General features: G+C 41.3%; 1 protein-coding gene across 2 annotated transcripts; it reads left to right on the top strand.

The window, feature by feature from the left end:
• The first annotated feature begins 365 nt into the window (after positions 1-365).
• On the top strand, positions 366-15,637 carry LOC118360936 (uncharacterized). 2 transcript variants are annotated; one of them, XM_035740519.2, is made up of 9 exons: positions 366-538; positions 2,084-2,180; positions 2,475-2,646; positions 2,871-3,019; positions 3,294-3,470; positions 5,557-5,673; positions 5,854-5,940; positions 6,045-6,129; positions 13,352-15,637. In XM_035740519.2, exons 1-9 carry the CDS (start codon positions 525-527, stop codon positions 13,372-13,374), a joined length of 921 nt encoding a protein of 306 aa, XP_035596412.1. In that variant the 5' UTR covers positions 366-524; the 3' UTR covers positions 13,375-15,637. The 2 variants fall into 2 exon arrangements, with proteins under 2 accessions (XP_035596412.1, XP_035596411.1); XM_035740518.2 differs by having other exon boundaries at positions 367-538; positions 6,045-6,192.
• Positions 15,638-16,067: the final 430 nt, after the last annotated feature.

Raw genomic sequence — 16,067 nt, 5'->3', positions numbered from 1 at the left:
TTTATAGTGGAGGTTGGATACGTTTGTATTGTCTTTGTTTACAATGTCTAATGCATTGATTAGTGGCTTGGGGAGTCATTATGCCCCCTTGTGGCTAAGCATTTTCCTTGCAACCTCATCAAGGGTGTGTTCAATATGCAACGTTTCGATGGTTGAGATGAATGCGGAGTTTGCAAATCTTTACTGGTTTGCGAATGCAAAGAGTATTTTAAGCCGCTGTGCTAAAGACAACTAAACAAATCATCGTACTGTTCTAAAACATTCACGATTGACTATTGTTATGATATTGACTGGACCCGTTTTCAAACAAGTACGTGCATGTTATGCATGCTGAATACACCTCAGAAAGACGTCAGACATATACACTTGAAAGCGGAACTGTGGCGTTATGGTTTGCACACCGCCATTAAAACTCCCCAAAATATGTGGCGTGAATACGTTTGAATTTAGCAGCCAATGCTGGCCTGCTTGCTGAGATGTAGAACATCAAGAACACGATTATCTAGTTACTATTTCACTTAAAAATGGAAGAGATACGGTGAGTTTATGAGCGCGACTTATTAACATAATTACAATCATCGATGTAGTGTTAGTTTAGTGACAGGATGTGATTTGAGTTCCGTTTCCAACATTCTTTCGTTTGGTGTGTCCATTGCCAGAAGATACCGACCCTACCGTTACGCTTGTTTACACTGAGCTGAACTGGGGTCGGAACTCCGTCATGGTTACATTAATGCCATGTCAGAAACTTGGGCATTTCTGATTTGCTAACCTAGGGGGTTAGAGTCAGATCCTGAGTTTCCCACTTATGAAGTATCAGAAACAACCAGGTCGCAGTTGCAAATGAGAACTTGTTCTCAACTAGCCAACCTGGTTAAATAAAGGTGAAAAAAATGGGAAGGTTTACACACAAACAACTTCAGTTAATTTTAATCGGAGGTCTCAAGTTTCAGACATGACTTGATTGTGGCATAAGACACATGGAGCAGGTGCAATATATAGGTCAGAATTATGTACCTCACTGCAGGGATGGGATATGCCACTGTACTCCAAATTTTACCTCTGTCCACACAGCTCCATCGAGAATATTGAAATACTGCTAGTTTTCCTGGGAAACTGACCTTTTTGTCCTCATGCTAGCTAGCAGTAGCCACAGCAGCCATGATGGAATGGCACGTTGCATTGAACAACAAAGGTGCTGATACTGCCATTCCAAAATGGCTGCGGTGGCTCTTTTAATCCGACTTCGATACCGAAGTGACTTTTTCGTAGCAGGGTAGGAAAAGGGTTAGGGTTAGAGAAAATGTTCTTCTAACCTGCTATGAAAATCACTTTGTATTGAAGTGGCGTGAAACGTGTGTCCTGACAAAAGGGCAGTTTTCTGGGAAAACTAGCAGTATTTCAATCTACTCTTATGTATCAGTGTGGAGAAAGCTACAATTTGGAGTACAGTGGCATATCCCATCACTACATTTAGGTATGTTTTCCAAACCATATCTCTTAAACCCTATGCCATGGCTGTCTGTCACCAGATCTCAACCCAATTGAACACATTCTGAAGCGGTGCCTGAAACAGCATTTTCCACCACAATCAAAAAAACACAAAATTGAATTTCTCATGGAATAATGGTGTCGCATCGCTCCAATAGAGTTCCAGACACTTGAAGGGTGGCAGGTAGCCTAGTGGTTAGAACGTTAGGGGAGTAACCGAAAGGTTGCTGGATCGAATCCCCGAGCTGACAAGGTAAAAATCTGTCGTTCTGCCCCAGACCAAGGCAGTTAACCCACTGTTCCCCGGTAGGCCGTTATTGTAAATAAGAATGAGTTCTTAACTGACTTGACTAGTTAAATACATTTTAAAAATAGAAAATATAATCTATGCCAAGGTGTATTGAAGCTGTTCTGGCTCGTGATGACCCAACACCCTATTAAGATACTTTTATGTTGGTTTACTTTATTTTGGCAGTTACCTATATCTCATCATGGATCTATGAATATGACAAATTATTATGCGTATATCAGCCATTCAATATACATTTGAACCTTGCACAGTCACTAATATCCACATATATTTCTATTTCAGTCCACTGTTGAGCAATCAGCCGTGGGAGGGCTCAGATCTCCCATCCCCAAACCTGAGACCAAGGCACCAGGAACTGATCCCAACGCCATGTGGCCCGGTCAGTATACATCCCAATTGTTCTCCTTATACATTGTCACATTTATCTGTTCTAGCTGTTGCTTGAATTGGGAACCAGAGTCCTATTCAGTTCAACATTCTTCCTGCACTGTTGTGTCACTCAACTCTGTAAACATGTTTCTCTTATCACATGAATAAGAATGTAGACTACATGTTCACAGCATAAGAAGAATGTTCCTTTGTCTTACTCAAAAATGTGCACCTGTTTTGATTGAATAGGGCCCTAGGTGTCTGTGTGTAAAGAAAGGTTATATGCTTGGCTTTCTCCCCACAGATAAAGCCTTGGTCAGAGCTGTCATGCTTGGTGAAGCTTTACTTCTGCTTCACCATCGCCTCTCTACTGGCACTATTGGCCCTCACACTGACAAACATCTACAGGCAAAGCATGGCAACGTACAGCTATGAGGACGACTTCACTGTATCTCTCATCCAACTGGTTGGAATTTGTAAGTGGCATGTCTTACATTAGTGGCAATAGCAACAGATTGTTAACAACAGAGTGCCAACTCCTTACTGTGTCCAGACATGAACACATTATGAAATATTCAGAGAAAAGAAATGTAATCCCCAATTCTGATCACCCCATGTCACCATTGTTCTATGGTTAAATCCTGATTATGCCGCCTACACCAATACTGTATCACACACAGTCTTCTTTATGTTTCTCCAGTGTTCTGCATATACTACATCACCAGGGGAATCCTGCAGGAGAACAGGCAGGAGTTGATAGTGTTTGTCCTCAGTGTGTTGGTGGTCATGATGCGCTCTGTGGTCAACTTCATGGTGCTCCCTCTCCAGGATAGAAAGGACCTGCTTCTGGTACGCTGCATGTGGACCGACAAAATTAAACCAACTCCTATGTCTAATCCAGGGTCATATTCAGTACGGTATACCGTAGCAAAGTGTTTTGCAACAGAAAACAACAATCTGTGTTCTCATTGGACAAGTTCGGGTACTACCTCCCCGTTTAAAAACGTATTCTCCCTACAGAACACGGCTCAATTGTGACCAGACGTGATTGTGCATGTGCTTATGTCACAGGTGCTGTTTGAGTAGCTGAGGTAGTGAATCAGTGTGTGTGCTTGTGTGGTAGGTGCGGTTTGTGTGCATCCTGTGTGTGGGCGTGGTCCATGTCCTGTGCGCCACTCTGCTCATCCAAAGGCCCAACATGATGGCCTTCCGTGTGGGCGGAGCTCTGGAGAGCTTCCAGGAGCAGTACTTCCTGATCAACCTGTGCTTCTCCATGGTCACCTTTGACCTACAGGCCCAGGTACCGCCACATTCCACATGTGTCATAATACATGTCTGACACACGACAACCATTTTCTTCCGACAGATGGCGTCATTCTAACACGTTGTGTTGCCTTGACATTGAGCATCTTTGGTGCAGATATGTATGATTGCCTTCAGGGTATTTTTTTGTATTTATTTATTTCCCTATTATTCTTGGGGTCCAAACAAATGAAAGCTAAAATATAACAGTACATATAACATAATTACACCAGTACATATCCACAATGCATTTCTAATATCACCGTACAAGCATGTGTGTAGAGTGAGTGTGTGTGTCTTGTCACAGTCCAAGGTGTAGTTCTATGGTTTTTAAACCTGCTTGCATGTTAGTTGATGTGGAATAGAGTTCCATTTAGTCATGGCTCTGTGTAGTACTGTGCATTTCCCAGATTCTGTTCTGCACTTGGGGACTGTGAAGAGACCTCTGGTGGCATGTCTTGTGGGGTATGCATGGGTGTCTGAGCTGTGTGCTAGTAGTTTAAACAGACAGCTCGCTGCTTTCAACATGTAAATACCTCTCACAAAGACAAGTAGTGATGCAGTCACTCTCCTCTACTTCGGGCCATGAGAGATTAACATGCATGTCATTGATGTTAGTTCTCTGTACATTTAAGGGCCGGCCATGCTGCTTCGTGCTGGGCCAACTGTAATTTGCCTTTGTCCCTCTTTGTGGTGCTTGACGATATGACTGGGCAGTAGTCCAGGTGCAACAACTCGAGCCTGTAAGACTTGTTTTGTTCATAGCAATGTCAAGAAAGCAGAGCAGTTCTTTCTCCCTATCTTAGCTACCATTACATCAGTATGTTTTGACGGTGACAGTTTACAATCCAGGGTTACACCAAGCAGTTTTTGTCTGCTCAACTTGCTCAATTTCCACATTCTTCATTATGCAATTTAGTTTAGGTTTTATTGAATGATTTGTCCCGGATATATTGCTTTTAATTTTAGAAATATTTAGGACTAGCTTATTACTTGTCTCCCATTCTACAACTGACTGCAGGTCTTTGTTCAGTGATGCAGTGATTTTACTTGCTGTGGTAGCTGACGTGTATAACGTTGAGTCATCAGCATACATAGACACACAGGCTTTACTCAGTGCCAGGTCAGTAGGAAAGATTGAAAAAAATAAAGGGCCTAAACAGCTACCCTGGAGAATGCCCGACTCTACATTGATTGTTGGAGAGGCTTCCATTAAAAAACACCCTCTCTTTTCTGTTACACAGAACTCTCGATCATGATATAGCAGGGGATGTAAAGTCATAACAAAAAAGTTTTTCCAACAGCAGATTATGATCGATAATGTCAAAAGCTGCACTGAAGTCTAACAAAACAGCTCCAACAATCTTATCAATTTCTTTCAGCCAATCATCAGTCATTTGTGTAAATGCTGTACATGTTGAGTGCCCTTCCCTATAAGCATACTGAAAATCAGTTGTTAATTAGTTTACTGTGAAATAGCATTGTATCTGGTCAAACAATGTTTTCCGAAAGTTTACTGAGGGATCGCAACCGGTTGATTGGTCAGCTGTTTGAGCCAGTAAAGGGTGCCTTGCTGTTCTTGGGTAGCGGAATTACTTTTGCTTCCGTCCAGGTCTGAGGGCTCACACTTTCCTGTAGACTTAGATTGAAGAGGTGGCAATATAGTCCGCTATCATCCTCCATCATTTTCAATCCAAGTTGTCAGACCCAATAGCTTGTCATTGTTGATAGACAAGTTTTTTCCTCCTCGCCCTAACTAACTTTACGGAATTCAAAATTATAATGCTTGTCTTTCATAATTTGGTCAGTTATGCATTGATGTGTTGTTTTAGAATTTGTTGTTTGCATGTCATGCCTAAAAAGTTTAAGTAGTTGACAATATCAGTGGGTTTTGTTATGAATGAGTCATTTGATTCAGTGAATGATGCAGCAGAGTATGCCTTTTTGTCCGAAATTGAATTTAAGGTGCTCTAAAGGTGGTCCTTTTTATCAGGGCCATTCATACATCAGGTTCTTTGGGATGGAGCTGTACTAGATTTGTAGTTGGAATAATCTGTGGCTGGTTTTTCCTGTTTCTCTGTCAGCTGTGCCTTTGCATACTGATTATGACGTCAGGTACAACCATGTCCTTCATGAACAGCATCATCCTGGGCTTTGGAGTGGTCTGGGCCTGCCTTACCGCAGCCATGGGGGCTATCGCAGTGAGTAACAAGTATCAAGAGAATAAAATATGTAATTTAATAATTAGTGTGCACTGCACACGTGCATAAACAGTAGAACATAAATCACAATGAAATACTACACCCATAAAGTATGTGAACTCAATTGAATGAAGGATGGTGGAAATAATTTTAGATTGTAAGCACTTACCTTTGTTACAGGTTTTAAAAGAAGCCAAGCCGCTGGTTTGGGTCTTTGTCCTTCTTAATGTGCCGGAGGTGGCCTACTTCGTGTACCTGATGTACAGGGTGAGCTGTGAAAGCCAGTGGTTGAACTGATCTCAAATCAGATCTTTAGGGAAAGTATGGTGAATGGTTGCTCTGAGATGGACTTCATGGTCTTCTGATTTCAGATCAGTGTACACTGGGGGCAGGATAAGACGTATACACTGGAGGCCGCTGCTGTGACTGGAGCGGGGATCTCAGTGCTGATCAAAGGTGTGCTTTTCTGGTCTCTCTTCCGATTGGCGCGCAGCTTCGGCCAGGGCCTGAGGGAGAGGAGTGAGTAGATTACTGCCTGTATTTTTTCCTTCACCTGTTCCACTGTATGTTTACCAGGAGTCAATATACTCAGGCTAGACTAGAACAAGGCTCATAGACGACACAAACATTAAAAAACATTTTTTGACACATTGAAGGAGCATTTGTATTAACACATTTTTGTTATGGGCACAGTAAAACAGTCATTCCAAGAACTTCAACTACAGTTGAAGTCGGAAGTTTACATACACCTTTGCCAAATACATACAGATGTTCTGAAAGAGCTGCAAAACCTGGACCCGTATAAATCAGCTGGGCTTGACGATCTGGAACCTCTATTTCTGAAACTATCCGCCGCCATTGTCGCGACCCCTATTACTAGCCTGTTCAACCTCTCTTTCATATCGTCTGAGATCCCCAAGGATTGGAAAGCTGCCGCAGTCATCCCCCTCTTCAAAGGGGGAGACACCCTGGACCCAAACTGTTACAGACCTATATCCATTCTGCCCTGCCTATCTAAGGTCTTCGAAAGCCAAGTCAACAAACAGGTCACTGACCATCTCGAATCCCACTGTACCTTCTCCGCTATGCAATCTGGTTTCCGAGCCGGTCACGAGTGCACCTCAGCCACACTCAAGGTACTAAACGACATCATAACCGCCATCGATAAAAGACAGTACTGTGCAGCCGTCTTCATCGACCTTGCCAAGGCTTTCGACTCTGTCAATCACCATATTCTTATCGGCAGACTCAGTAGCCTCGGTTTTTCAGATGACTACCTTGCCTGGTTCACCAATTACTTTGCAGACAGAGTTCAGTGTGTCAAATCAGAGGGCATGCTGTCCGGTCCTCATGCAGTCTCTATGGGGGTGCCACAGGGTTCAATTCTCGGGCCGACTCTTTTCTCTGTATATATCAATGATGTTGCTCTTGCTGCGGGCGATTCCCTGATCCACCTCTACGCAGACGACACCATTCTATATACTTTCGGCCCGTCATTGGACACTGTGCTATCTAACCTCCAAACGAGCTTCAATGCCATACAACACTCCTTCCATGGCCTCCAACTGCTCTTAAACGCTAGTAAAACCAAATGCATGCTTTTCAACCGATCGCTGCCTGCACCCGCATGCCCGACTAGCATCACCACACTGGATGGTTCCGACCTTGAATATGTGGACACCTATAAGTACCTAGGTGTCTGGCTAGACTGCAAACTCTCCTTCCAGACCCATATGAAACATCTCCAATCGAAAATCAAATCAAGAGTTGGCTTTCTATTCCGCAACAAAGCCTCCTTCACTCACGCTGCCAAGCTTACCCTAGTAAAACTGACTATCCTACCGATCCTCGACTTCGGCGATGTCATCTACAAAATTGCTTCCAACACTCTACTCAGCAAACTGGATGCAGTTTATCACAGTGCCATCCGTTTTGTCACTAAAGCACCTTATACTACCCACCACTGCGACTTGTATGCTCTAGTCGGCAGGCCCTCGCTACATATTCGTCGCCAGACCCACTGGCTCCAGGTCATCTACAAGGCCATGCTAGGTAAAGCTCCGCCTTATCTCAGTTCACTGGTCACGATGGCAACACCCATCCGTAGCACGCGCTCCAGCAGGTGTATCTCACTGATCATCCCTAAAGCCAACACCTCATTCGGCCGCCTTTCATTCCAGTACTCTGCTGCTTGTGACTGGAACGAATTGCAAAAATCGCTGAAATTGGAGACTTTTATCTCCCTCACCAACTTCAAACATCAGCTAACCGATCGCTGCAGCTGTACATAATCTATTGGTAAATAGCCCACCCATTTTCACCTACCTCATCCCCACAGTTTTAATTTATTTACTTTTCTGCTCTTTTGCACACCAATATCTCTACCTCTACCTCTCTATCACTCCAGTGTTAATATGCAATATTGTAATTATTCGCCTACCTCCTCATGCCTTTTGCACACATTGTATATAGACTCCCCTTTTTTTTCGACTGTGTTATTGACTTGTTAATTGTTTACTCCATGTGTAACTCTGTGTTGTCTGTTCACACTGCTATGCATTATCTTGGCCAGGTCGCAGTTGCAAATGAGAACTTGTTCTCAACTAGCCTACCTGGTTAAATGAAGGTGAAATAAAAAATAAAATTTAAACTCAGTTTTACACAATTCCTGACATTTAATCCTAGTAAAAATTCCCTGTTTTAGGTCAGTTAGGATCACCACTTTATTTTAAGAATGTGAAATGTCAGAATAATTTCTTTCATCACATTCTCACCCCGCCACACTGGCAACACTTTAAGGGGCATTGCACTAATAATTTGGCTGACTAGGGAAACATTCCCGCTGTTCTGTTCTTCATGCCAGTCTGCACGTTCAAACTAAAACATTGTAACTAATAATGGCATCTTTATGCTTTCATTCATAAAATGATAAAAATACTCTTTCAAAATGACGCCGTTTATTTAGTTATGGATCCATAACGAATTACTATGGGAATAAATATCAGAAATATCCTCCAATCCTCTATATGTAATTATTGGCGGAGAGTCACGTCATACTGTAGGCCTACCGTAGGCGACATGAGTCTCCACTAGTGTTGAGTAATGTGCTGTTAAAAGTTGTGTAGGTCTTATTTAAAGAGTGTATTGAAGATAGAAGCAAAAGGATTTGAAGCGATAGCCTACAACTATTTTTGCACAGTTTTGCGCTGCTCTGAGACAAGCATGGGGACTGGTCTTAATAAATCAATGAGACTTTTATTTTCACTGAATCTCCGTTTGGGTATTGGTTAGACTAGAATTAGAAAATGAGGGTGTAGAAATGTTATGCTATTAGTGTAACCTTTATTTGAACTAGGCAAGTCAGTTACGAACAAATTCTTATTTACAAGGACAGCCTACTCCTTCCTCCCCATCGGGGAATTGAACCCTGGTCTCCCACGTGCCCGCAGGACACTGGATTTTAGCTAAATAGCCCAGTACTGTACTCCCGACCGTCACGTTGTACAGTGCCATATTTTCCATTTCATCCCAACGGAAATCCAGAGGGTTTTCCTTGGAACAGAAACTCCATAATATTAATCAAATTAATCCCAAATTCTAGTAGTAATTGGAACGGTAGAGACAAATTATGTGACATTGTGGTTACAAGATGCTGTGTTTTTATTGACAGTAGTGATGGACAGCTGGTGGCATTTTGAAAACAGGTTTTCAAACACTTGTAGCCTGATTAGCAGGACAATAGACTCTTTTTGCCCAGCTACTGTAGGTGTGAACATCCCCGTACATGCAATGTATTCGATGCTTATGTACTCTGATTGCTACATTTAACTCAAAACAGTACAGTATTTTGTCATCAACATCTTGATGCTTTCATTAATAAAATAATAATTACTCTTTAAAAATTGGTATGTTTATTTAATTATGGATCCATAACGAATTACTATGGGAATAAATATCTTTGAATTACAGAAATATTGGAACAAAGTTGTCTAATGAAGGTAAACATTGTTGCTTACTGGAAAATACTCTTTCAAACACACGGTCACGTTGTACAGCGCCATTATGGCTATTAGCAAGGCTATATTTTGGCCTTTATGGGTGGCGCACAATTGTCCCAGTCTTTCTTTCCCTCTAAAAACATAAATGTTTTAGCCTTAACAAATATTATTTTGGACTTTATTCAGATTTATAATCGCTCTCTTTTGTTTTTCTGAAAACGTAATAACCTCATATCATTATATATTATCAAATTGATGACACAGTCATATAGCCGGCACCTACATAAAGCTGAGTGACTCACTCAATCATGGCTTTGGATAAAAATAAATAAGTACCAACATTCTTTCTGATAGTCTTTTAATAAAGAATGTTTTTGATTACCTTACCTGGACACCATGTACAGTATTATAATAGCCCATTGTGGGGCTATTAGCAGGACAATATACTTTTACCAACACCTCTCTGTATTTTGATACTTTGTGGATGGGGGCTCCCGCAGTGTAAAATGCATTGCTACAGATGCAGGTTCGATACCCGTGCCGGCCGCCACCGGGAGACATCGGCCATCGGCTTTTGGTTTTAATTTAGAATCCTCTATATGTGACTCTCCACGATATACTGTAGATGACATGAATCTCACTAGTGTTGAGTAATGTGCTGTTAAAAGTGGTGTAGGTCTTATTTATTTAAAGAGCATATTGAAGTTAGAAGCAATAGGATTTGATGCAAAAGCCTACAACTATTTTAGCACCATTTCACGCTGCTCTGAGACAAGCATGGGGACTGGTCTTGATAAATCAGAGATTTTTATTTTCTTAATCTCCTTTTGGGTATTGTTAGACTAGAATTAGAAAATGATGGTGTAGAAATGTTATACTCTTAGTGTAACCTTTTTATTTAACTAGGCAAGTTAGTTAAGAACAAATTCTTATTTACAAGGACCGCCTACTCCTTCCTCTCCATCGGGGAATTGGACCCCGGTCTCCCGCATGCCCTGCCCGCATGACACGGGATTCTTTAGCTAAATAGCCCAGGACTATACTCCTGACTATGACATTGTACAGCGCCATATTTTCCGTTCCATCCTATAAGAAACCCAGAGGGATTTTTGTTTTTCTTTGAATAGAAACACCATAATATTAAGCAAGTACCATTCAAAAGTTTAGACACACCTACTCATTCAAGAGTTTCTTTATTTTTACTATTTTCTACATTGTGGAATAATAGTGAAGGCATCACAACTATGAAATAACACATAGAATCAGTTAAGAACAAATTCTTATTTACAAGGACAGCCTACTCCTTCCTCCCCGATCTCCCTTGTGCCCGCATTCCCTAGTACAGCCATCATTGAAGTCTATCAAATGCTTCTCAGAGATAGCACTAACTAGCATTAATGGTAACAGTGGTTCACACTTAAATAATGTGCCATAGAATACAGCAACTTTTAAAGGAGGAACCACTGTAAAGCCAATTTATGCTTGCTCCAGTGATGCGATCCGGAGGCTCTGTACAGAGGGCGTGATGCAACTGCAAAGCCCCCCGTAGCCTTGCAGAGGCCAAATCGAGCTCACGGAGTACCGTACGCTTCCCAAATGTTTTAACAATGCAGAGGACTCTGTATAGCTCTGCATTGACATGATTGGTTGACTGTAGATGGGGGCGGGAGGTCCTGAATAAAACAAACATCCTTGACAACTTCCTTCACAACAGCTCTGCGAAGCATGAATGCAGAGGCTGTATCACCGTAAATGCTATACAGCCAATGCAGATGTCAGATTGACCATGCAGTGTTAATGAACAAAATAACTATGGGGTTTATGTGCATGGCACAGCCATATGGGCTACCCAGACCAGTAACATAATTAAACTCAAATATGCCATTCTATTATTTAAAAAATACATTTTATTAGTCTTATGTTTCTTAGGAGAGGCCTAAAATAAATACATGGGACTGTGTGAATTAGGTTCTAAAAACCATTGCCAGATACAGTGGGGCAAAAAAGTATTTAGTCAGCCACTAATTGTGCATGTTCCGCCACTTAAAAATATGAGAGTCCTGTAATTTTCATCATAGGTACACTTCAACAATGACAGACAAAATGAGAAAAAAACATCCAGAAAATCACATTGTAGGATTCTTAATGAATTTATTTGCAAATTATGGTGGAAAATAAGTATTTGGTCAATAACAAGTTTATCTCAATACTTTGTTATATACCCTTTGTTGGCAATGACAGAGGTCAAACGTTTTCTGTAAGTCTTCAAAAGGTTTTCACACACTGTTGCTGGTATTTTGGCCCATTCCTCCATGCAGATCTCCTCTAGAGCAGTGATGTTTTGGGCCTGTTGCTGGGCAACATGGACTTTCAACTCCCTCCAAAGATTTTCTATGGGGTTGAGATCTGGACTGGCTAGGCCACTCCAGGACCTTGAAATGCTTCTTACGAAGCCACTCCTTCGTTGCCCGGGCGGTGTGTTTGGGATCATTGTCATGCTGAAAGACCCAGCCACGTTTCATCTTCAATGCCCTTGCTGATGGAAGGAGGTTGTCACTCAAAATCTCACAATACATGCCCCCATTCATTCTTTCCTTTCCACGGATAAGTCGTCCTGGTCCCTTTGCAGAAAAACAGCCCCAAAGTATGATGTTTCCACCCCCATGCTTCACAGTAGGTATGGTGTTCTTTGGATGCAACTCAGCATTCTTTGTCCTCCAAACACGACGAGTTGAGTTTTTACCAAAAAGTTATATTTTGGTTTCATCTGACCATATGACATTCTCCCAATCTTCTTCTGGATCACCCAAATGCTCTCTAGCAAACTTCAGACGGGCCTGGACATGTACTGGCTTAAGCAGGGGGACACGTCTGGCACTGCAGGATTTGAGTCCCTGGCTGCGTAGTGTGTTACTGATGGTAGGCTTTGTTACGTTGGTCCCAGCTCTCTGTAGGTCATTCACTTGGTCCCCCCCGTGTGGTTCTGGGATTTTTGCTCACCGTTCTTGTGATCATTTTGACCCCACGGGGTGAGATCTTGCGTGGAGCCCCAGATCGAGGGAGATTATCAGTGGTCTTGTATGTCTTCCATTTCCTAATAATTGCTCCCACAGTTGATTTCTTCAAACCAAGCTGCTTACCTATTGCAGATTCAGTCTTCCCAGCCTGGTGCAGGTCTACAGTTCTGTTTCTGGTGTCCTTTGACAGCTCTTTGGTCTTGGCCATAGTGGAGTTTGGAGTGTGACTGTTTGAGGTTGTGGACAGGTGTCTTTTATACTGATAACAAGTTCAAACAGGTGCCATTAATACAGGTAACGAGTGGAGGACAGAAGAGCCTCTTAAAGAAGTTACAGGTCTGTGAGAGCCAAAAATCTTGCTTGTTTGTAGGTGACCAAATACTTATTTTCCACCATAATTTGCAAATAAATTCATTAAAAATCCTACAATGTGATTTTCTGGATTTCTTTTCTCATTTTGTCTGTCATAGTTGAAGTGTACCTATGATGGAAATTACAGGCCTCTCTCATCTTTTTAAGTGGGAGAAAGTTGCACAATTGGTGGCTGACTAAACACTTTTTTGCCCCACTGTACATTTTTTTAGAAGTCAACATACCGTAAATCTGTCTGTAAAGAGTGTAAGACGAGCTAACCCGGGTACTTTAATGTCTCTCTCTCTCCAGTGTTTTCATCGGACAAGCAGTAAAGTGCCGTCATGAGAAGAAAGTGGCTACGGTTACACAGGATGGATAAGCAACAATTTCTACATTTTGTAACAACTCTCTGGTTCTGACCAATGTTTGAAGTTAGGAACTAGAGGGAAATGCACTCAAATGGGCATTGGACCGGTCTGTTTTTACTGAAGATGATTTCACTGCAAGTGCCTTCGGAAAGCATTCAGACCCCTTTACTTTTCCCACATTTTGTTACAGCCTTATTCTAAAATGTGTTAAATAAAAAAATAAAAATCCTCAGCAATCTACACACAATACCCCATAATGACAAAGCATAAACAGGTTTTTAGAAATGTTTGCTCATTTATAATTTTTTTTGACATATTCAGACCCTTTGCTATAAGACTCAACATTTTGTTCAGATGCATCCTATTTCCATTGATCAACCTTGATGTTTCGACAACTAGATTGGAGTCCACATGTGGTAAATTTGGATTTGGAAAGGCACATGCCTGTCTAGATAAGGTCCCACAAGAACCCGATGGTCACTCTGACAGAGCTCTAGAGTTCCTCTGTGGAAATGGGAGAACCTTCCAGAAGGACAACCATCTTTGCAGCACTCTTCCAATCAGGCCTTTATGGTAGAGGGGTCAGACGGAAGCCATTCCTCAGAAAAAGGAATATGACAGCCTGCTTGGAGTTTGCTAAAAGGCGCACAAAAACTCTCAGATCATGAAAAACAAGATTCTGGTCTGATGAAATGAAGATTGAACTCTTTGACCTGAATGCCAAGCGTCACTTATGGAAGAAACCTGACACCATCCCGACAGTGAAGCATGGTGGTGGCAGAATCATGCTGTGGGGATGTTTTTCAGTGGCAGGGAGTGGGAGACTAGTCAGGATCAAGGCAAAGATGAATGGAGCAAAGTACAGAGAGATCCTTGATGAAAACCTGCTCCAGAGCACAGTACCTCAGAATGGGGTGACGGTTCACCTTCCAACAGGACAACGACCCTAAGCACACAGCCAGGACAATGCAGGAGTGGCTTCGGGACAACTCTCAATGTCCTTGAGTGGCCCAGCCAGAGCCCGGACTTGAACCTGATCTAACATCTCTGGCGGAACTAGAAAATAGCTGTGCGGTGACACTCCCCATCCAACTTGACAGAGCTTGAGAGGATCTGCAGAGAAGAATGGGAGAAACTCCCCAAATACAAGTGTGCCAAGAAGACTCAAGGGTGTAATTGCTGCCAAAGGTGGTTCAACAAAATACTGAGTAAAGAGTCTGAATACTTATGTAAATGTTACATTTTCATTAAAAAAACAAAAACACAATTTGACCTTTTCCTTTATCATTATAGGGTATTGTGTGTAGATTGAGGTGGGGGGAGACATTTAGTCAAGTTTAGAAAAGGGCTGTAATGTAACAAAATGTGGAAAAAGTCCAGGGGTCTGCATACTTTCCCGAAGGCACTATAAGTTACAAAACACTGTAAACTAATTATTTTATAATAGCTGATGAGCACCACTGATTAATTTGTGAGTCTATAACATGGTTACTTATCACATTTTACCTACTTCTAGAGGATTCATCTCAGTATGTTGGATAATGCTTACCCTTTAATGTGCCTACAACACGTACAGTGAGATGTTAAGTTCTTTGGAGTCTGGAGAACCAGTTTACAAGGCCAAATGCACAATGTAACTTCTGAAACAGCTACTGTATGTAAATCAATGCAGATATTCTGTACAACAATTATCTTTTTAGGGTCACTTTGCTTTTACCATAATTATGAACGGATTATCACTTTTACCTTATTATTTAAAGTGTGCTTGTTGTAAAATAAACCAAAGACAATGTTCAGTGGCATTCTAATACATCCATTGGAAATTGTGCCCTGTCTATGAAATGGTTTATTTGAGAGGTTTTATACTGCTAACTTTTTAGATTTCTGTTTTGGTGAACAATATTAATAATTTCATATACAGTAGTATATTCCTATGTATTAACTACTTTTGATATGTCCATTGTCTATGCACTATCCAAAATATCTTAGTTTGAAATAGATAAATGATCATTAATCGTTGTTGAAAGACTGAACATCTTTAGGTTTTCGCTGCACTTTATTGATTGGTTGACAACCCATTATCGTGTTTTTGTAAACTGCAGGTTCTCAATAAAATTATGAAATAAGGGTTGCAGTAAACTCCTATAATTTAGGAAGAGAAGTGAACTGCTGGGAAAGACCATACTTCCTAAAATATTCAATAAGTAATAAAGCATGTTATGCTGTCTTTTTCCTTGTTCTTAGTCACTTACAAAAATAGGGGTCAAATTAATCTGACCTCGACATGCATGAAAAACAATAACGCAGCATTTGAATATTTCAACAAGGTATCACCCCCCCAAAAAATGAACACAATTCATTGGCTCATTAATATATTACTGTATTAACTACTCGACATTTCCATTTTAAATGCACTGTTAGAAATGTAATAGTCTTTATATTGATTAAAAGTTGCTCACATTGCTGAAAGCCAGTTAACACATGATTATCTATTTGGTAATTGCAGTAAGCTCCTTTGTTGCTTAATAAAAAATGTAAAATTAAGGAAGCGAGGTGCACTGCTGTGAAAGATATTACTTCCTCAAATTGTGGGTTCCATTTTTCTTTGTTCCTGGACTCACACATGAAAGGGGTAGAATTCATTGGATGACAAATGC

Source organism: Oncorhynchus keta, chromosome 28, assembly GCF_023373465.1.
Source record: "Oncorhynchus keta strain PuntledgeMale-10-30-2019 chromosome 28, Oket_V2, whole genome shotgun sequence".
Lineage (NCBI taxonomy): Eukaryota > Metazoa > Chordata > Actinopteri > Salmoniformes > Salmonidae > Oncorhynchus > Oncorhynchus keta.
The sequence above is the reverse complement of the archived record's forward strand: the minus strand, read 5'-3'. Positions and strand labels throughout refer to the sequence as shown.